The 23,476-nt window shown below is 43.1% G+C and overlaps 1 protein-coding gene across 1 annotated transcript in view; it reads left to right on the top strand.

Moving 5' to 3' along the window:
* Positions 1-851: 851 nt before the first annotated feature.
* Hs3st3a1 (heparan sulfate-glucosamine 3-sulfotransferase 3A1) overlaps positions 852-23,476 on the top strand; it is an 88,909-nt gene continuing 66,284 nt past the window's right edge. Inside the window, 1 exon segment of the mRNA XM_048367302.1 lies at positions 852-2,264. Coding sequence (XP_048223259.1) covers positions 1,666-2,264 — 599 coding nt within the window. The 5' untranslated portion in view covers positions 852-1,665.

The raw sequence follows: 23,476 nt of genomic DNA, 5'->3' as shown, positions 1-23,476 counted from the left end.
AAGTACACTTCACACATACACACAAACCAACTAAAACAACTGAGCCTGTGCTGATTTAAGAGGGAAAAAACACTATTAATTTTGCCTTTGATTTATTTATTGACTTATTTCCTAAGAAGTTGTTCCTTTCGAGGTCCCGAGGGACCTTCGATCAGTTTCAATAAATCCAAGGAAAAAATCAAAAGAAGCAGGGAAAAAAAAAAACCACCCACAAGCACACACAAAATCAAACCCCCAAAAGAGTTATGCTCCAGAGCGCGCAGTAGGGTTGAGTAGGTAGAAGCAAAGTTGGTGCTGGTAAAAATTCAGTCCTCCCCCCCCCACCCCGCCCAATCCCGATGGGGCCGAGGGGTGAGGGGCAAGGCTGAAAACTATTGGGAAGGAAACTTGCGAAGGTGTGGGACCCCATGGGGGCGTTTCTAGGTCCTGCGGGAGCGGGGGCTGGAAGGAGGGGATGTGGGGGAGATGTGAGGGGGAGGCAGAGCCCTGGGGTGCTGGAAAGGGGGTCACTGCTTGCAAAGGTGCTGGGCCAAGTTGGAGACGTTTGGTAACCTCTAATCTAGCGAGGGGCTCCTGGGGTGAAAATCAGGCTCCCGGGACCGAGCAGGTTTTAAATGTCAGCCAGACAAGCTGGCAGCCACCGCAAACCAACGCTTTGCTCCAAACGCGCACAGCGATCCGGAGGGAGGAGTTGGGGAACAGAGGGGAAGGGGCGTCGCTCCAGCCGCCCCCGCCCTCCCGGTGCCATTGGGCGGCCGCTGTCGGCGCTCGCGCCACCTTCTTTCCATCCCACCCCGCTCGGCCCCCAGCGCCCTGGGTCCGCGCCCGGCGGCGGGCATCCTGAGACTGGTCCGACCCGGGCCGCTGACGTCACCGCCAACTTTGCAGCCCTCTGCGCCCCACGTGCGGGGGCGGCGGCGGGGAGCGCCGACCCGCTGCGTCCAGACAGCCGGGCTCCGCCGCGCCACTCACAGGTGGGGGCCCGAGTGCAGTCTGGGGCCTCCGGGTGTGCACGGAGAGGGGAGGGCGAGTGGAGGTGCAGGCCTTCTGCGTCCCCCTGGGACACAGAGAGGGAGAGAGAGACGAACGGGGAGCTTGTTTTGGGTGAGAAGACCTGAGCCGGGACGGACAGGGCGCGTCCCGGCGAGCAAGGAGACAAGAGCAAGCAGGAGCTGGGAAACACGGTCGCCCGCTCGCCCTTGTCAGGAGCGCACGCAGCGTGGGTGCCCCAGAGCCGCATGTCCCCTCCACTGGGACGGAGCCGGGGATGCGCGATCGCTGAGCAGAGATCCGCACCGTGAGGCTGCGCGAGGTCGGTCCGAGCCGCGCGCCTCCGCCACCGCCGCCGAGATCCCAACTGCAGCGACTCCCAGGGACCCGGGCGCCGAGCCCTGCCCGTAGGCGCAGGATCCGAACCTAAGACGATGGTTTCTTAAGCACTGAGACTCCCGTCCCCCATTCCCGTGCCCCCTTCTCCGGACTCGGTTCCCTGGAGGCGCCCGGCTGCTGCCTCCCGGGGCAGCTGGCACCGCCACAGGAACACACGGGCTGGGCTATGTGGCCTGGGTCCGGCGATCGGGCCCGTCGTGGGGATGCGATGGCACCTGGCAGAGTCCCGGCCTAGTAGCATGGCCCGTGCGCTGTCCGCCGTCGCCTCCGGCTAGGATGGCCCCTCCGGGCCCCGCCGGCGCGCACCCCAACTCGGCCGAACCGCTGTCCCGCCGCATCTTCCGCAAGTTCTTGCTCATGCTCTGCTCCCTGCTTACGTCCCTCTACGTCTTCTACTGTTTGGCCGACCGCGGCCAGACCCTGTCTGGCCCCATCGTGGGCTTGTCGGGTGGCGGTGAGGAGGCGGGGGAACCCGATCGCGGGGTCCTGGCCGGAGGCCCGCGGGACCTGGTGGTGTGGCCCGCGGCGACGCACCTAAAACGCCTCCTGCAACTGCAGCGCCAGCGGAGGCGCCGGCCGCCGGCCCCGCGCGACGACACGGACCAGACGGTCTGGGAAGAGGAGACCCCTGGGCTGGCGCTGAGCCCCGGAGGGTCCGGGGCTGGAAGCAGCGTGGCCGAGGCCCCGCCAGGAACTCTGGCCCTACTTTTGGACGAAGGCAGCAAGCAGCTGCCGCAAGCTATCATCATTGGCGTGAAGAAGGGCGGCACGCGGGCATTGCTGGAGTTCCTGCGCGTGCACCCCGACGTGCGCGCCGTGGGCGCCGAACCCCACTTCTTCGATCGCAGCTACCACAAGGGCCTCGCCTGGTACCGGTGAGAGGGCGCGCGCCGGCCTGAGGCAGAGGGCTGAGGGGAGGCAATGGGGGGGACACTTGGGAGAGGCCTCCAGTATGCCTTCCACCTCACTTCATGCAGAAGACCCAGGATCACTGCAACTATGCCCAAGTTGAGACTGCCCTACTCCTTCGACATGAGAGGAGGGAGGGAGGGAGAGAGGAAGAGAGGGGGTGGGGGAAATTTTTGTCTTTGTGATTTTAATTCTTGAAAGTCCCTTTTCTTCATTCAGTCCTAACCCTTGCTCCTGCTCCGTGAGAAAGTATCCATGTATTTAGCTAAAGAGGGAAATATTACTTTTCAAGTCTTTTGTAATAAAAAAAAAATTCATTTCTTCTTACCAAGTTACCCCTCCTCAGAAACCCTGCTGGGATTTTTTCCCCCCTCTCTTTATCTCTAGGGCAATTCCCTGTGGTTCACATGGGTTTTGCATCACGAATTTATTTGCCTTTACCCTTCTGCAGTTAGTTGTCCTAGGTACAGTGTAATATAGGGACTTAGTAAAAGTGTCAAGCGCCTGAGGACCCAGGTAGTTTGGATAATCTATGTCTCCGCGAGTACCGGCTCCCCTTGGTTCTTCGTGTTTTAAAACAAGGGCTTCTTTAGTAACAGCCTTTATGGGGGGTAAGGAATGAATTTGGTAAATGCGATCTTGCTCGGCATAGGGAGAAATGACTGTCTCTGGGTAGAGAGACTTTTCTAAAGATCTTCATAACTTTACAAATAAAGTGGTACTCTTTTTTTTTTCTTTTTAAGGAAGAAAAGTAGAGAAGAATACACTGTCTAAACTCTTTGGATAAAGTTGAGGCAATGAATCTTATTTAGCTCTTAAATCGTAAAGTTGCCATTTTCCTCAAAATCAGGCCATCTTCAGTTACAGACCAGGCTGGGCTGAACTTACCAGTTCTATTATTGTTTAGATTTTTTTGCCACAACATAGTAAGTTTTATTTTAAATTTCCTCCAAGTTCAAGGAAAAGTCATATGGGTAGAATTTTCCGTGGTAAAAAGGTTAGCTTGTTAATAAAATATTCATTCTCCTTATTTTAACTGAAACAGTATAAGAATGGTTACTCACGATTTAGATACACACTTCAAGAGCCCACTAAATTAACCATTCATCCCCCAAACAGAAAAGGACACGATTTGACAAGTTTATTGACTCCAGAGGTCAAGCACACCCCTCAGATTGATTTCAGGAGCTGAAATTATAGTAATTCAACTCACAAGAAAAGGTTTAGTCCCTTAAAAAAATCCAATTCTAACATTAAACACTTCTAAAACAGTTAACTTTCCATTTGCTGGAAAGAAAAGCAAACAACCTGCCCTTAATACAGATTATATATCATTTAAAATCATCAGCCACTTAAAATATCCCCTTGTGTTTCTGTCATTTATGTTATATCCTCTGGGAAGGTCTTATAAAAATGACCTGTTGAATCTGGAAACAACAGGTCCTTCTTTTTAGCACAAAGACAGCTCTGTTGTTTTTTTTTTTTTTCATCAGCGATACAAGAAAGAAGTGTTTAAACACCCCTAAAACTCTTATCTACAGCAGTCTCTCTCAAATTTGCCTTATACAGGACTAGAAGTGAACAAATATTAAGTGAACTGGACTGACTGAACCAGCCCAGCCCGAACAGGGTCTTGAGGTGCCATGAAATAGGGTGAAATATTTAGTACTAAAACCCTTTGTTTTCGCTTTGTCATATAAACTTTTATTTCCACAAGGGAGAATTGTTTCTTCTTCTCCCAGCAGTGAATATCTGAGACTATAGGGTATCTGCAGACCTGGGTTATGTTTTCTGTAGAACTTTCTAAACTCCTCTAAGGGCAGAAAGGTTTAAAGGTAACTGGAAACACAAGTGGTTTGGGTGGGGGCGGGGGGAGAGGAAAGAAAAGGAGCCATAAACCTTGAGGCCCCTCTGTCCTTTGGAAACTGAATGCATGCTATAAAGTAAATCTCTGCTTAGATTGTTTACTCGGGCAGAGGAGTTCTATAAAGCAATTTATGATGGTTACAAAAATAACTGCACAGTAGACTTCATGGTTTGCTGAATCTAATTTTCCAAGTGTTAGAGAAAATGTCTTTGTTTTACCATTCCCAATGTTTTGGTTTTTTTTTTAATTGAATGCATAAATTTAAGCTGAACTCAATTACAAAGAGAACTCTTATTTTAAAATTCCAACCTAGGGGGTCTGGATTATATGATTATTTAATGAAATTTTCCCACATTTTTCTTTTATCTTGGCTCCGAACTCAGAGTTTGATGTTTGTAAAACAGACAAGATTTAACGATGTGTGTGTATAAATCTCACACAGAATGCTTCTTAACTACTAAGTACATTTGCGCTACTTTTATTTAGTTAATATTCTAGAAGAGAGGATCTATTTAGATCCTCCTGAGTTACCCCAAATTTACAAGGTAAGGTTTCTAACACACACACACACACACACACACACACACACACACACTATTCACACCCCAAATGTGGATTACAAGAGGTAAAAATGTGTATATTTGTAGAAGTGTTGACATGGGAGGAGCCCCAAATGTCTAGTCTGTTTTCTTTCTTTTTCCTTTTTTCTTTTATTCTTGTTCCTACTCTCCCTGGAATCTGTTTCCCACCATGCATAATAGTTTGCTGTGGCAGTGCCCCCTACTGTCCACACCAAGGGAGAAAAGTTGCTGTGAAGTTTGAAGGAAATCTCAGTTACAGAGAAAAGCTTGTGGCTAAGATTAAGATATTTCTATCCCTTTCCTTCACTTAAAAGAGACTGAAATGCCTTATAAACGATGTCTCGAGTTGAGTAATAAGTTCCTGATTGGAGAAAATGTACAATAAAAGATAAAAATGAATTTCTTCTTCAGAAACTCTTTTGGAGAAAGGACGTTGCTCCTCCGGATTTAAAATGTTTTAATATCATCAACAAATTCCCCTTGCAAATTTCTCTAGGTGTGCAGATTTGTTCTAATCATTGAGGCCAGGTCTGTGGCGTTTCCTGGGTATGAATCTTCACCCTGATGGGTTTCAAAAACATTCCTCCTTACTTAATTTAGCAGACAATGATATCAGCACAACAAATGTCTGTGGCTTGCGTGTCCTGGGAAAGCAATCTGCTGTGATGCATAGTCTGTCTTCATTGTGCGTGTGGTGAGTTCATAAAGGAAACGGGGAAGCGACTGTGGTCGCTTCGGAATACTGAGATCTTTACTGGAAGTCAGGACCAAATTGTCTGGCTGGGGTTCGAAAGCAGGTGAGCCCAGAATTTAATGAGACTTCCCTATTTATCATACCTTCATTAGCTATAAAGTAGGCCATGTTTTCACTTCTAAGACAGAATAACGCCAGCTTGTAAAGTATTTAATGTCTTTAAACAGATTACAAATAGCTGTCTAAGAAAGAATATATAACATATAATACATATATATGTACTCAAATCTCACATGTAAAATGGGTGTCATATTTATAATACACTATATATAATCTACATAAATCCTTCTATGCACTTTATATCATATTCAGAATACATTAAATATCTACTACTATGTGCATATTTGTTATACAGAGTCATTTAGGGAATAATAATCAGAGAAGGAAGTCTGTATGTGTTTAATACAGATAGAGATTTTCTAGATCTTTTTGTCCTATAGTTGGCTGATTCCATGAATGCAAATGTTGTGACACAGAGATTCTACTATGATTCTGTCTGTCTGTCTGTCTATCCACATGTACATTCAAGCCTGAAAAGGATTTGGTAGCACTTCCATCTTATTTGGCATAGGGTAGGAAGCCCACATTACTCCCCTGTCTTTCTCTCAGCTTAGCATGCCTTCCTTCCTTTGTTTTACTTCCTTTGCTGTGAGTGAAGTCCAGGAAGTTTCAGTAAAGAGAGCCATCCCAAGCGTGGATTTGTAGCACAAAGTGACATCAAAGGTCATTCAGCTTGGAGTTAGCGTTCTCTTCTTCCATCAGGATTTGAAATGTTAAGTTCTCTAATGATCCAGGCCTTGTCTGTTGGAGGCCATTGGAGAGGCGAATTGAGCAGAGGTACTTTCGGTTCCTGAGAGGAGAGTTTTGTAGCAGCTGGGAGCAGCTGCACAGAACCTTCATGTACAGTTTCCCACCCTCCTGCTCCAAGATCCTCTTCTGCATGAAGCGTTTGACATGAAATTTGAGCCAAGAGAGATGCAAAGTCTAGCCACCCATGTAAGATCTTCAGACTGAAGTTCCATACTCAGTACAGATACAGGCCAAGGTCATGTGGGCTCAAATCCAAGGCTCTGCCCTCAAAGTGCAGGGAGGACATTAGTAGGGGATGAAGGAGGGGCTGGGACAGAGGGAAGAAGTTTCTTTAGACCTGGAGTCTACCGTGGGTGTCTTTGGAGGGAAAGAGTAATTGTCTCTGTGTATCTAGTTCCCAGGAGATCTGAGTGACTGAACTCTCCCCACTGAGTAAAGGTTAAGGAGAGGAGCCAACATGGTGTCGTTTTGTTTGCTCAATGTCTGAACTCTGGGTTTGCCTTTAGTAGAACACATCAACAATGCAAATAAATCAATCCAGTTCTCGTGTGTGTGTGTGTGTGTGTGTGTGTGTGTGTGTTCTCATACAAGTGTATGGGGGAAATGATGGAGTTTATAAGAGTTTATAAGTGGTGGAGGAACATCTGAGCAATTTTGTACATACTAGGCATGAAGCAGGCAGCCATTAAAGAGCAGCATGTTTGGTGAATTCTGGACCTGGAACACCTTGTGTAAGTGAGCAGAACTCCTTCACAGTAGTGGAAGATTGCAATGTGCAGATACACCTTGAGTAAAAATGTATACACATCTATGAGAGGGAGGATTTCACCCAGCATTGTGACTTCCTGTCTACTCCTTAAAAATCAACCCTTCAGACCCAAGCCAGGCAGAAAATTCCATGAGACTCATTTCCAAAATAGCCAGTACAAAGCTGGGATGGAGGCATGGCTCAAGTGGTACAGCAGCAGTCTAGCAAAGGCAAAGGCCTTGAGTTTAAATTCCAGTCACAAGGAAAGAAAGAGAAGAGGGAGGAAGGAAGAATAAAGGAAGAAAAATGAATGAGGGTAGGAAAGGAAAGGAAGGGGGGGGAGAGACAGAGAGACAGAGAGAGAGAGAGAGAGAGAGAGAGAGAGAGAGAGAGAGAGAGAAAGAGACAGAATGAAAAGACGAACACCCTGGCCAAAATATATGTGTTTCATATAAATAAATAATCTGTTGATTGTCCAGGGAAGAGCAGGTGCCAGCTCTGTATTTTGCAGGAGTCATGGGAATAAAATAATGTCTGTGCAATTAATGACAACAGGGGTTAACTTTACATAGGCCAGCTGCTCACATCACCAAGAGAAGTGTGGTTGGTCTTAGAACAAACAAACTTCCTTGATAAGAACAAACAACAAAAAAAATGAGCTTTGTATTCCTATGGGAACAACCATTTGAAAAATGGGAAATTACAGTTAGGATCAGCCAAGTTGTTGGATCCAGTCAGGAACTTGATAATATCGAATGTGTTTCCTTAGAAGAGATCTTTCTCCACTAACTTAGCAGTGACTTTCCTTGCAAGAGACACCCCGCCTTAGTTTATGTTTCAGAGTAATTTTAAGAGTCTAAAGCTTTTAGAAAATTTATTTCTACTTACTCATGACTTACAATAATGAGACTAAGGTTTATTATTAAATATGCCTTTTATAGGTAACCAGAGGAATTTAGCCTAAAAGAATATCTTAACACCTCAGTATTGACTTTGATAATATTATTCTTAAAACACTTGTGAGTACTTTAAAATCTCTACTAGTTGATACAATTTGAAAGTATCTGTGGGGAATATTAATACAGCTAATAAACAAGCCTATGTAAAGCCAGAATTTAGCAGTTAATGCAATGTTGAGTTCAGTAAGTTAAAAAAAATCTCTTCTCATTCTCACTTCCCATGATGCAGCCCTTGCTATTTTTTTTTGAATTTTTCATGACTATTCATGAACCTGAGCATTTACAATTATCTTAAGGTCACTTGGGTACTGCAATCCAGAGTTCACATTTGACTTGTTTTAGAAGTTGTCTGATAGCAATAAATGGGTTGTTTTTGAAAGCTGCAGCTGGTGGGGAGGATATTTATTAAGAATGCAGTTGAAGAACTTGCTGTGAGGAATGCAAGGGAGATGTCTTGCAATGAGCAAAAATCCTGTGCCCTAACGGGTAGTGCAGCTCACTCTGACTGTGATGTGCAGCGCCACCTAGTGGCAGGCACCACAGCAAGGAAACTGCCTCCCTACTTCTGATGGAAGCTTCAAAATCCTGGTCATGATCAATGTATATCTGCAGTCTCCTTTAAAATAAAAACAGAAAGAAAGAAGCAGGGAGAGGAAGAAGGGAGAATGTGGGAATGACAGACTATTTAGGCAGCACTGAAAGCCAATGCTGTCTGACTACCACAGCTGAGTTTCCCTTAGCTTCTCAGAGGTAAGAATACTTTACTTCCTTGGTGCAGGAATCGGTTTTTGTGAAGAGAAACGAGAGAGACTTGACAATAAACCTGAAGAGCTGGCTATAAATGATCAGAGGATTTATATTAGAAATGTGTATGACTGAAAGGAATGCCATATGCCCTGGATTACTTTTGTTAGGGTGTTTTGCCTCTGTGTCTGAAAGCTGGCTTCAGATGAAAATACTTCCAGATGATTTTATTCCAGCACGAGCAATGCAGCCTTGCTCCTATCCCCATGTGGCATGGGCTCTGGAGGAAGGCCCGTGTCCTTAACAAGCACCCCACAGAAGCCTGTTTAACCCTTTGCACACAGGAGCTGTCCTGTGGATTGGCATTCCAGCGTGCAGGATGACACCAGCAAGGTACTCAAAACTTAGCTGGAGGAGCCCTTCTGTGTCTTCATCCCAGGGTCTAGGGGCTCCTGTGTCTTACAGCTCAGGGTCTGGGGTCTCCTGTATCTGTAGCCCAGGGCCTGGGGGCTCCAGTGTCTGCAGCATAGAGCCTGAGGGCTCTTGTGTCCTCCTCCTAGGAAATTGGGGTTCCTGTATCCGCAGCCCAGGGTTCTGGGGGCTCCTATTGCAGCCCAGAGGTGGCAGTCTAGGGAACTGGGTGGTTAAAACAGGTTAAAACCAATGCAAGTGGAAAGAGAGGGACATTCCCCTGGGAAGACCCTGCCCAAAGCGCCTTTACCAAGTGACCAGCACTTAGGTCCCCTGGTTTTTCTGAGCTTTTGTTCCTCTCACTTGTGGCAGTGAAAATGGTCATTTGTGGGGCATTCTGCTTGTTGGACAGTCCAGCAGAGGGAAACATTAGGAGACTGTCTATGGCTGAGAGACATTGTGCAGCACCAGGAGTGGGAAGCTTCAGTCAAGATAACCTGGAGCCCAGCAAGATTGATCAACTCTGCGATGGAGGACAATGGCGACTCATTGGTAACGAGGGAATAAACGCAGGGAATAAATCCAGCCTCCACTGGATCAGAAGAAAAGTCATTGGTGAGAAAACTGGGGAAATGAGAACACTACTGGTCACCTAGTTACCAACACTTTAGGGCCATCTCTTCTTAGCTGAGGCTTGATTTTTCCGAGGTTCCTGTTACTGAGGACAACCACAGTCTGAAAATATTAGAGGGAGAGATTCAGAGGTAAGCACTTTTTAAGTTTTAAATCTCACATCTTTCTGAAGGAGTGTGGTGCTGGTGAAGCCATCACCTTGTGCAGAGCACCCCCTGTCTGCTCCACACACCAGGCACTTAGCAATCACGGTGCTTCTTGGATCCATCACCTCAGTATCTCAGTGAGAATTCTGTTCTTCCATTTTTCTCCTCCATAGCTGGGAAGTGTATACGAGGCAAGCTCTCTTGCCACTAGGCCACATCCCCAGCCCCTGGGAAGTGTAAAATAAACCAGGTGTGAACAACTTCCATCCTGGACTGGGCCCCTCTTTTGATGTCTCCCACATACTTTATTTCAGATACTAGAATCCAGGACACTTAAGGACTGAAAGGACAGAAGTGATGGATCAGAGGACAAAGAGCTTTAAATATCTCCATCTGATGGGTTAACCACCAGCAGGAGGAGTAGGGGTCAGAGGTTGGGAAAGCTAGTCATAGGGTGAAGAAAAGGGTCACAACTATGAATTCTTTCTATGGCTAAGCTGATGTGGTCTGGATTTTTCCAGGCCAGCTTCAATGTTCTATGCCCTTATTGGAGACAGTTCCTAACCTATGGTATAGATGCTGGCTGGTGGGAGTGAAGAAGCTGTGGAGAAGGAAGAGAGAATGCCCGACTCCCAGAGCCTGGGAGAGCCAGGATGGTGCACGCTCTAACACCAAGGGGTTAGGCCTATAATATCTGTTGAGTCCTCACTACCAGTATTAGCAGAGTCAAAGTTCCTGTGTAGACAACGTGTTGGCATTCTTCTATCTGTTTTTAAACACATAGTTGTGTATCTGGACTGCTGGCTTAACAAAGCAATGAAAAACTTCAAAATTTATTTTTCCTTTGAGGGCCGGGAATGTGGCTTAGTGGTAGAGTTCTTGCCTAGCATGCATGAGGCCCTGGATTCGATTCCTTGGTTCCACATAAACAAAAAAATAAAAGAATTTTAAAAAGTAGATTCAAAATTAAAAAACATTCTCCTTTGAGAGGGATAGAGGGGGATAATGCAACCAAGAATTCAACAAATATCCAAGAAAATGAGAAAAAATGAAGGAAAGGGGGTATTGGGAGGGACAGGTGAGAATGTTAAAGTGGGTGACATTGATCAAGACACGTTATATTCATAAACTGCTTTGTAGAATGGCAATTCCTTTGTTACAACTACTTAGAGATAATTAAAAAACTTTGATATTTATAGCAACTATAAAACTAGATTTATCCCTGTTTCACTTTTACTTAAACAAAACAACACTACACCCACGCCATCCTAAGATTCCCTGGAGTGAACTGTATTTCCTTTTATTTGTCAATTTATTTATATTTGTGGGATCTGTGAAAACCCTTCTTCCTGCAAGGCATAGCCTGTGAATGCTTACATAGACAAAACCCAATTTCTGTGATTAAGCGTTCGCCACCTGTTGCTGTCATGTCCATTTTCGTGGCTAAGCACTTTACTCTGTGTCTTTTGAGTCACATTAACATGGCAGACTATTTGAACTATTGAGATGATGGAAGCCATCTTTTTAGATATGAAGGGATAATAACTAACATGTGGAGCCTTTGCTGAAAACTATGATGTTCAATGACCTGGGGCACATGGTGACCTGAATAGTGTCATGCATAGCATAGGCCCTGTTATTTCCTGCATTGTACATATTGGAAAATAGAGGCTTGGGAAGGTGAGAGAACTTGCATAGAACGTGTCATAGAATTAAGCAAATAGTAGCTGAGGTGCATTGTTGGCCCCAGAATCACCAGGTCTAGCACAAGAGTGCTTCCCTTAAAAGTGTCAATGATAACTTCTGAATCGATCGCCCACTCATAGTTCCTAAGATGGTGCCTAGGGAGGTGACTTAGACCTCTTTGGTTCAGGTGTTGGATCTTGAGTGAGAAAAAAGGGACACATTAAAATCCAGTTGAAAAAAATAATTAAAAACATTTAAATAATCATGTTAGTCTATTTTTCTTGGTCTGTGATGGGATAACTAGAGCTAGCTCTCTTTTTTATTTCCCCCACCCTCTCTCACCTCTCCCTCTCCCTCCTCACTCCTCCCTCCTCACTCCCTTCCCCTTTCTTTCTTTCTCCTGCTCATTTTCTCTCTAGAATATGACCAGAGATTTCATCCTCCTGAGCATATCAGAAATCTGAGCCATTCAACTGATTTTTCTCCCCTATTTGTTAAAAAAAAATGACCATTTACAAAAAATTCTTAAGTGGACCAAGTCAATGACTTTTAAATCCCTTTATGGAAAAGCCTAAATCTCATCAGGAATACAAAGGAAAGGAAGTTCTGGTTCAAGCAGTAAGGGCAGGTGCGTTGGTGGCCTGTGGCCGTTGGCTGGGTCCAGTGGTCCTGCAGGCCCCAAGTCATGGACTCTTCAGCCAAGCACTTTGCAGGCACATTCTCAATGAGTGTTCATGATATCTTCTTGTTCTTCTGTACCTCCACCTTTGGATTGGCATTTTAATCTTGTATTCTTCAGTTATGTTAGGACCACCAGTCAAAGCATAGCCTAATTGTAAAGCTAGGCACAGTTTATCTCCCTTACTTTTGCTAATAAGACTCATCAAAAGAACTGACATACAAGACTATATAGAATTTAAGAAAAAGTTTCCTAACAGGAAAAGAAACTATCACCAGCACCAAGAGACTTCTTATGAAATGGGAAAACCACCTTCTCCAGCTGTTCAACAGATAAAAAGAGTAACATCCAGAATATACCAAGAACACGGAAAATTAAACAGCAAGAGATTCAGTAACTCAATTAATTAATGGGCCACTTAACAGACAATTCTCACAAGAAGAAGAAATACAAATGGTTAAGAAACACAAATGGTTAATGGTTAAAGACAGATGAAGAACTCTTCCATGTCTTCAACCACAAAGGAAGTGTAAGGAGGCTCCTCAAAAAACTAGAAGTAGAGTTTTGTTGTGACCCTTTCAGGACCATTATTGGCCATATAGCCAAAGGAGAGAAAATACAGCAGACAGACACCATAGATCCATGTTTATTGTAAGGCCATTCACAAGAGCTAAGTGATGGGTCACTAAGAAGCCCAACAATAGATGAATGAATAAATACAATGTGATGAAAATGTGATACACACACACAATGGAATATTATAAACTTTCTTTTTTTTCACGATGTAATATTACAGAGCCTTAAAGAAAAATGAAGTATCATTGGCAGAAGAATGGATGTAACTGGAGGATATACTAAGCAAGAAAAACCAAGCACAAAAAAACAAAACTTGTGGAATTTAGATGTAAAAGACATACATAAACATGCGTGCCTACATAACCATGTGTACCTATCTATGTGTATCCATAATGTATATGTGAATAAACATATATGTTATGTTATAAACACATCTAAGAAAGGGACTAACTACTTAGAGACAGGGCAGGGGGAAGAGAAAAAGAAAAATAGGTGACAAAAGACATTTCAAAAGACATTTTGGAAGAGAATAGACACAAAGTAGATTGCACTATAAAGATAGAACGGGGAACCTGCTGGGAGTGTTTCGGGAAAGGGAAATGGAGAGTGATGGAAAGGGTGAGACTGATTGGAAGATGCAGCAAATGTGTTGAAATGTAGCAGTGAAATCCCCCTGTGTATGACTAAAATAAGCTAATAAAAAGAAGTAGGAGATGAAGAAAAAAAATAAGGCTTATCTAAGTGATTTTCTGCCAGCTGGTCATTATCAGCATTACACCTTTAGCAGGAGTGCTTAGGCCCTTAAACACATAGCTGTTGATTTGAGCTTTGTTTAAATCCAGTGAGGCAGAAATATGAACAGATGATATTGGAAGGCGTATCTTCCAGATGAATATTGACTTTTGTGTACATCGAAGCAGAGATGCCTTGCCCAAGACTCAAAGCCCAACTTTAAAGACTTCAGCGACTCATCCCTATGATCCTGGCTACTCAGGAGGATGAGATCTGAGGAGCTCAGTTTGAAGCCAGGAAAGTCTATGAGACTCTTCAATTAACCACCCCCAAACCAGAGCTGTGGTTCAAGTGGTAGAGTGCCAGCCTTGAGCAAAGGAGTTAAAGGACAGCACCAAAGCCTTGAGTTCAAGTTCTAATATTGGTGCATGTGTGCATGCATACACTCTCTCTCTCTCTCTCTACTAAGAGACCAACTCCAAAGAATGCAGTGCCCTGAGAGACATGCACTTGATTTTGGAGGATTTACAACACTGACACCAGACTTCCATATATTGGAGTAGTCAGAATGTTATCTTTTTTTCTTCTGAAGCTGGTTCATTGAAACATTAGATCAGTTCAGTTGAATCTGGGGGTCTCTGTTCTCTTTGGCATCTTTGTGCTTCCTCCCAGATGTTTTGGTCAATATTTTGGTGCATGCAGGTTTTGGAATACAGCTAGAACGACTGGCCTTTGGATCTTTGCTAAGTAATTTGTGTTTTATGGTTGTTGCCTGATTGTAAAAGATGAGTGGGGAAAATTCTAGCCCAGCCAGGACAGGAAAAAAAGTTTGCTTTTTCTCTCATGAGTGTACGGAGTAGGAAGTAATCAATCACATGAGTGGAATAAAATTTCCTTCCCTCTCCTTTTAAGAGTTCTTACTTGGATTTAGATCTCTCCTTTCACCAGGAAATATCAAAGTTGCCAGGCTGGATTGAATGGCAAAGTCAAAATGATATGTTTGTTACGGTCATAAATCTCTGCAGATTCTCATTAGGTTCATGTATTTAACAAAGGGACCCAGATTAAACTGAAACCAGTTACATTTCCACAACTCACCACACCCCTCATCACCTTTCTTCACTGAAGTCTGGTTTGCTGGAACTTCACCTTTAGAAGACTTGTGAAAGAGGGAGGGAAATGGAGCTGCAGGGCAGTGATCTTATGCCACAAACAAAGCTTTTAAGGAACAAAAGCTTGCATGTTCTTTCTCTCTATTTTCCTTCCCTTCTCCTTCCCCTTTCCCCTTTCCCCTTTCCCCTTTCCCCTTCCCCTTTCCCCTTCCCCTTTCCCCTTTCCCCTTTCCCCTTCCCCTTTCCCCTTTCCCCTTTCCCCTTCCCCTTTCCCCTTTCCCCTTTCCCCTTCCCCTTTCCCCTTCCCCTTTCCCCTTTCCCCTTTCCCCTTCCCCCTTCCCCCTTCCCCCTTCCCTTCCCTTCCTTTCCTTTCTTCTTTCCCTTCCCCTTCACGATCTCCCTCCCTTCCTTCCCTCCCCTCTCTCTCAATTTCCTGGTTGAAGGTAGATTAATTATTCTTGTAGTTTCTTTCATCATATGTTGTGGGTTTCTCTTTTTTCAAAAGAGAAATAAAAGCAATTTATTTTTCTTCCTAATGAGCCTTAAGCATTCTTCTTGGTGTAGGAGACCTTGAAATTCCAACAGTATCAGTTGAAAGGCTTTCTGTGAAGTCAGAGGGTCTGCTAGAATGGCCTGCAGTGGTTTAATGATGGAAAGAAAACAAATTGGATCTGTTTTCTGTTTGTGTGTGAGAAGTCCAAGGGGAGCCAACACTTGTTATCAACTGATGCTTTTGGGATTTTCAGGTACCTTTGCCCTATAGTGAAGGGTAGCTATAGCAAATGTGCAGAAGATACTTCTAAGCTCCAACTGACTGTTGGTTTGTAGAAAAGTAGATTCACTTCTGTATCCTGTGAGTGTCCACGAGAATTTCAGAATAGTGCTCTCTGGTGAAGACCAGAGCTAAGTAATAAGAACCTCCCTCCCTCCCTCCCTCCCTCCCGCTCCCTTCCCTCTTTCCCTCCCTCCCTTCTGTCTTCTCATATGGCTAACATCTAATTCAACATGTAATCAAGGTAAAACACAGTTATTGGGAGAGCTTGTATGCATTGAATACTTGTAGCACATTTCACTTCTTCTTAGCTGCAATTCCAGAGTTGAGTAGTGCCAGAAAGCTGGTGGCTGCCATGTTGGTTACCTGCCACTGTAGAGCCAGGGTTGGGGGAGGGGGAACTGAAGGCTGTCTTTACAAGGAGGAGGGGGACTGACCGAAGAAGGGGACTGTAGTCTAGGAGGACTGAATTGGAGGAGGTTCAACTTTGCAGCCATAGCTCTTCTGTGGAAGCCTGATTCTCACAGGGAGACAAAAGGATGTAGGTCAGGTAGGTAGCTGTTGGGAAATCTAGAACCCTAGAGATGGATATATGTCTAGAACCATTCCATAGGCACAGGGAGAAGAGAATGATCTAAGTGTTTCATTAGCAGAAATTGCAAAACTTTGCAAGGAGAACAGAAGAGAAATAGTATTGGAAGCTGTTTACCCTGGGCATAGTGGAGGAATATCAGGTTCCAACTGGAATGAGCAGTTTTATTTAGACATGGGGAATGGAAAGTGCTCCAGGTACCTTGATGCTCATGAGTAAGATCAAATTTGGAAACCATCCATTGCACATGGCATTAATTAAGATCATGCTAGTCAGGTAAGATGCAGAGATGTGTGGCAGAACCCAGAGACAGAGTCATTCCAATGCTTACCTCAAAAGAAGAAGGCTTCTTTAGTTCAAGGCAGTTACACACATGTTTACTGCTCTGATGTCTATGATTTACTTTGAAACCTGTTTTTAAAAGTGGGTTTATAGGTGGATGGATTTTTAAAAAATTTTGTTATGAAGGATGATAGCTATATTTCAATATAGGTAAAAAGGTGTGTTTAGAATTGATTTGGTGGATAGATGATTGTTTATAGTGCAGTTGTCTCTAAGTTTTTGCTACATTGACATTTTGCATAAAATGTTTGTGGCTGGAGGAGGGAGAGTTTCGAGTTCCTTAGCTCTAGATGCTTGGGAAAAGTTGAGTAGAAGTTTGTGAGTGTTCTTGTCTTGGGGTAGAGAGCCACTAGTGATCAGGAGACCAGGTAAACTTTGCTGGTGTACAAAAGCTGGACAAGTAAGTTGAGTAGGTAGGAGTTCATCAGAAGAAACAAGGAATGGGATGAACGTCACCTGCCTATGTATCTCACCTCTGAGACATCTCCCCCCTCCTCTGTCCTGTACTTGGGTTTACTGTTAACTTCTGTGGCTAATGCTTCATATAAATGAATCTCCCATGATGCAAGAGGGTATGTAATGTGTAAGTTTATTCAACTTTTTCCAGGTTGCCTACTTAGAGAATGGCAGGTTCAGATTCAGGAAAAGGCCTGATCATATTCAACTAAGTGTAAACACAGGGTTCAAGTCCTGTTTCCACATACCATTTTGATATACATAGACACTCAGAACCCTGCTTTCCAAACCAAAAGGTACCACATATTACTGAATCAAATGTAATACAAGTTTTGCATTATTCTTTAAAAACTAAGTAAGATGTGCTTATTGTTTTTGTGCTGCTTCGTGCTGTTATAGTTCACTTATAAATGATGACATCATCGATGTTTTCTTTATCAGAGGGTTGTAAGTGGGTGCTGTGATCTTTGGATCGATGCATATGGTTTTCAGCATCACTGAACATGCATAGCATCTGAAAGGCCTGCTTAATTTTCTTGAATATTTTGGTAGAAGAATGGAGTCCTTTCCAGAGCAGCAAAGTGCCAGCCCGAGCTAATATCCCATTTTGCATGTGGAAAGAAAACTCAGTGTTCTATAAGAATCTCCCATATACCCTCACTGATTGCCTTTCCAAGTTGGACTGTCATTTTGGTCCCTTAGCACTTGCTCTCACTTCTGAAGAGTAAGCAACACATGGCAGCATCTCAACAGACACTTAAGTGATTGTCTCTATCCAAGAAGCAAGCAGCCAAGTCTCACACACAGGGTGGGCTCCTTACGTGTCACCAAAGTGCAAGTATGAATCTGTGGTACAGTGCTGAGCACTAAGGACATGACCCTGTGTACTTCAAATACAATTTCCAATAAGTTGCTTTGTTAAGGGAAGGAAGAAGGAACAACATGACTTGAATATTATATGGAAGGAGCAAGAATTGCTCTGCCAATGCAAAATGGTGGAATATAATAAAAGGGTTAGAACCCTATTGCATTTTAAATGTACTTCTTTCTCTTTAGCTATTTATCAAATGATATCAATAGATTGATTGTACTTTGACTTTCTGGCAAACATGCTTCTTCTTTATTTTAATAAAGTAAATATTGGACTCTGCCTGTAATCCTAACTACTCCAGAGGCTGGGACCTAGAGGATCAAGAGTCAAAGGCAGCCTGGGCAAAAAGACTGATTTACAATTAACCAGCAAAAAGCCAGTCTGGAGGCATGGCTCAATTTGGTAGAGTGCTGGCTGAGAGAGCAAGTAAGCTAAGCAAGTGGGAAGCCCTAAGTTCAAACCCTTGTACCAAGGGAAAAAAGAGCAAATAAACAATAGTTAATCCAGAGAGCATTATTTATACATTCAGTTAGATATCTTATATAAAATATAGAAAATAAAATATGAAGATACAAAACATACTTATTGCAACAGAATTTTATTGAAGGTTCAGGCAAAATTCATTGCCCTTTGAGGCAGGCAGGAAGTTGTAAAAAACAAATTAACAGTTGGCTATTTAAGCAACTTCAATATATTGATTCAGACATCTGACTTTTATATATGCCTATTATCAGGATTTTATATAACAGGCCAGCTCAGTTTTGAAAGCTCAAGCAAAATCATTTTCCTTGAAAACAGAAAGTTCTTTTTCTTCCTCCCCAAGGGCTCAAAGATATGTGAACTATTGAACTCAGATTTGAGCGATGATGTATGATACTTTGCCAAGCGAGTTGTTTCCCCTTTATAACATCCATCAGGAAAAAAAGGAAGTGTTTAGTTGGACAAACTGTTTCCCAGAGAAGGGCCTTTGAGTATTTGTTTATTTTAAGGCAAGATAATTATTTAAATGGGAAGAAATTTTCACACTGTTCTCAGGTAACATTGAGACCACAGTGAAGCACGGGACTTTGTGCTGTCTGTGTTTCCTGGCACAGTCATGCCGAGATAGAAGTTCAAGGAAATAGGTGTCATAAAGGAGAATGTTGATTTGAAATCCTTTTTCTGATTATTTGAAGATAACAAAATATAATTTTTAAAAAAGAAGTAGGTATCTTCCATACTCCAAAGAGAGTAATTGCACTATTAATTTAGTCTCATTAGAATAGTAGAAATGATTTTTTGAAAACAACCACAATGAATTGTAAAGTATATTTTGAACTTTTTCATGTGACTTAGAACTCAGTAGGCTCAGAAGAATGTGATTGGATTTCCAGTCAATTCCTACTTGAAAATCATACAGTTGATACTAAACCTTGACCCTTTGGGAACTAAGCTCATTTATTCTTATCTAAAAATAAAATTCCTTATTATTAAGAAAAAAGTACACTATCATTAAATCTTACTAATTGCATAGGGAATGACCTTGAGGTCCTTTTGTCCCCTATTTATCTGATGGATCTGAGTTTATTAAAACAGTTCTGCAGCTATACCAGCCATTGATAAAGTTTTTGAGATAAGTTGTCAAAATACTAATATAATTTTTTGGAAAGTAAAATATTTATTTAGTCCTTTGCTATCTTACCTGATTCTTGTCAAGCAGATTTTTTTACTCATGTGACTAGAGATTTTGATAATATAGCACATGTAGGCAACTTTAGAAGTGTTATTTTATTAGCTCATATTAGACTTTATTTATTTATTAGGAGGGGATAGTAAGGCAAGTCTCCTATAATGCTTACTGAGAAATTGTTAATTTTTTCCATTATGATTAGTATGTTAAGGAGCCATTGGAATGTAAAGTGAAGTTTGTGTGTGAATATGTATATATAATGCATGTATGTATATATACATATGCAGTGTGTGTGTATTGTGTGTGCTAGTACTAGGGTTTGAACTCAGGGTCTGGGCACTGTCCCTTCACATCTTTGCTCAGGGTTGGTGCTCTTCCACTTGGGCCATTGGTCCAGTCTGGGTAATTAGAGGTGAGTCTCATAGACTTTCTTAACACATCTGATTATGAATCTGTCTTCGGTCAGATCTCCTAAGCCAATGGCACTGGCTTTAGTTTGCATTTATCTTATGAACATGATTGTTCTCAAGAAAACATGGATGAAAGAATGGCACCCAGATGAACACAGCAATACAAGTCCATAGCCATGGGCCCCAGCCATCTAGCTGCCTACTTTACTGTGTGGAGACCAGACTCACCCTTCCACAATGGGTGAGTGGCTTTTCATGCTTGTCCATCTACCAGTTCATGGTAAACTGACACCCTTTGTCTAATGTCCATTTCCACAAGGAAATCTTAGGGGTCTTTCAAAAGTAATGTGTTATTTGTATTAGAATATTTATAGATTTATTCAACTCTGCTACTACTCTTAGGTTATGTTTTGTTGTGCACTTTTATATGCATTGGTACCATACATAGTACTTTGGGTGTGTGTGTGTGTGTGTGTGTGTGTGTGTGTGTGTGTGTGTGTGTACGTATACCAGGCTTTAAATCAGGGCCTTGAGCTCTTCTAGCTCAGTTCTAGCTCATGACTTTACTCTTAAGCCATGCTTCCAGCTGGGCTTTTTGCTGGTTATTTTGGAGAATGGAATGTCCGCTCCAAGTGGCTGAGACCTAGATTCAAGGACAGCCCATGGTAAAAACTCTGTGAGATTCTTTCATCTCCAACTAACCAGTTAAATGCTGGCCTGGAGGTACTGTTCAAGTGACTGAGCACCAGCTATGAGAAAAAAAAAAAAAGGAGAATGTGTGAAGTCCTGAGTTTAAGCCCCAGGGCATCTTGCCCTCCTCAGGCAGGTCATCAGACATAAAAGATGAGACATATCTGAAACATGACACAAATGGCAGTTGCACTGAGATAAAGATGATAAGGTACTTTCTAGAAAGATCTAGCCTGGCTTTCCCTAACTTGCTGAGATGACTTGATTTTTCTGGGAGGAAGGTTTTTCATCTTCTTATGATTCCTGTTGGTCTTCTCCAAGCATGAAACTGTCGTGTTCTGTGTCACAGGAACACTGTGGCATCGTGGGAGGGGTTCTGAGTTCATCTCTCATTCTTCCTCTTCCCAGGAGCGACAATTAGCTTTGCTGGCTTTCTTTCCAGACCGGAGGCAGTGAGGGAGGCAGCCATCTCTAATGAGGAGAGGAAGGCAGCTTAGGAGGGCTGGGAACTGATCACGCCTTACCCCCATCCTGGCCAGGCAGAATCAGAATTTATGAATGAGGAATATGCTGATCAGTCATCCTACAAAACACCTTCTTCACTGGTAATGCTATATAGGAAGACTCCAATTAATTGCAGCAATTTACTAGGGGTTAAAATCATTTAGATATCTTTGGATTTCTCATGGAGGAGATGTTAATTTACATGGAATGATTTCCATGCAAAGTGTGTGAGATGCTTGGAAACTCATGGCTCTGCTGTGGAGTTTTGATGATGTGCCTATAAATTCTCTGATATTCTTTCTTTCAAGAGGTGGACCTTAAGGGTCCTCCTTTTACATGTGGGCTGGAACTAGTGATACACTTGGAACAAACAGAATGTAGCCGAACTGATGGGGAGTTTACTTTAGCCTGGACTGTGCTTTGAGATTTGGGTATGTTTCCGATGATTGATTTGGCATGATTCTGATGCTTCCAAGATTGAAGTTGGAGGGGGGGAGAGACGAGGAAGTAGTTGCTCTATTTTATGAACAGGTCTGTGGTGGAGAGGGCCACATGTCCCTCAAAGCCATGTGTATGAGCTGGGGTGGAGATCTAGCTTAGCTGGGCTCCGTACGACTCTGTCCCTGCTAACAGCTGGAATCTCAAGAGCTATCCAGAGCCAGAACTACCCACAGCAGCACCTGCAGGATCCCTGACCTTCTAGGTGAGGTGAGAAAATAAATGCTTATTGTTTTCAGTTATGAAGACCTAGAATTCCTTATTGGGCATCAATTGTTAGGACATCATTGCCAGTGCTGGGTACCACTTTTACTGAAGGACTCATTAGAATGGAAGTTTCTGGGTTTTGTGCTGGGAGTTACTCATACAGTAGACTCAAAGGGAGAGCTACATCCCTAACAAAGTCTCAAGTAGGGCTGGGAATGTGGCCTAGTGGTAGAGTGCTCGCCTTGTATACAAAGTCTCAAGTGATGCTGAAGCTGCTAGTTTGGGGACCATCCTGTGAGCAGCAGGAAATTACAAAAGCAAAATATCAGGAATGATGCTGGGTGGCTCATACCTATAATCCTAACTACTAAGGAGGCTGAGATTTGAGAATTCCATCCCATAGGAAAGTCTGTGAGACTCTTACCTCCATTGAGCTGTGGCTCAAAGTGGTAGCCTATTAGCCTTGAGCCAAAGAGGTCAGGGACAGCACCCAGGCCTTGTGTTCACGACTGACAAAAATAACACATATGTTACATATGGTGAATGGTTGTTGTTTTTTTCATAGTACACGAACATGAAATTTATGAAAGAATCAGGAAAGACTCTCAGTATTGGGTAGTGTGTACAGTGCCAGGGAGAATGTAATTATCATGGAATTTTCAAACTGATGGGGAAAATGCTGTAGTATTTGAGGGAATTCCTCCCACAAGAGATAGGGTTGTAAAAAGTTTTATCTTGATCTTGTTCTAATCCATCATCTATGACTATCTATCTCTCTCTATCCATCTACCTGTCTGTCTCTGTCTCTTTGATTTTTGTCTCAGAACTAAAGGAATTTTATGTGAATGCTACACTGCCTAGATCCTATTCATAACATTTTGCCTGCTATACCACATACTTTCCAATCTCCTTATTTTCTGTCTGCTGTGGATCCTCGTGTTGTCTTTGTCCCTTTGGGTATGTGATCTGTAAGAAAGTCAGGGGATGTTGTCAGCCAGCCATTCATCTAAACTGGAGGTAGCAAATTAGTAACCCATACTGTCTTGGATGTTTCCTTCCTGGAATCTTGCAAGGCCAACACTCACTAAAAGAATGTATGGAGCTGGAAGTGGAGCTGTGGATCAAGTGGTAGAGCACCAGCCTTGAGAAAAAGAAAAGCTCAGGGACTTTGCCCAAACCCTAAATTCAAGCCCCAGAACCAGTGTCAAAAAGAAGAAAAAGATTAACTGATCAGTATGGAATACTACGTAAAAAATATGGAGTTGTTTCATTAAAAAGACAACCAAATCAAACTCCTAAAATTTGGAAATGCAAATAAACAGTGTTCATCTGGATATGCAACCTCTAGCAAGGGTTGTAAATTCTCTTCACTATTGCCATTATGAAGTGTTTTAAGGGTGGCATTTTTTTCTGGAATTCTCCCTTGGAACCATATGTAGTGAGAAAATGGACTTACTGTTTCTAGATAAGCTGCACACAGCTGGGCCTCATAATCACTACTTCTCTGAGCCACCCCAGACTCCCTCTTCTGTCTTTAGCTCCATCTGTGGTCTAATTTCAACACCTTGGAGCTTGTGTGGGCTGGAGTAGCAGGTGTGGATTCCCTGGCTTCAGACACATCTAAGAAGGCAGTGTGAGCAACAAGAAGCCTTTTCTATCTCTCTGTGGTGCTGGTGTTGGTGAGTGACTCAGTTTCCTCTTCTGTAAAATATGGCCAAGCATTTTACCT

Source organism: Perognathus longimembris, chromosome 17 (genome assembly GCF_023159225.1).
Source record: "Perognathus longimembris pacificus isolate PPM17 chromosome 17, ASM2315922v1, whole genome shotgun sequence".
Lineage (NCBI taxonomy): Eukaryota > Metazoa > Chordata > Mammalia > Rodentia > Heteromyidae > Perognathus > Perognathus longimembris.
This window is presented reverse-complemented; position numbering and strand designations above follow the sequence as displayed.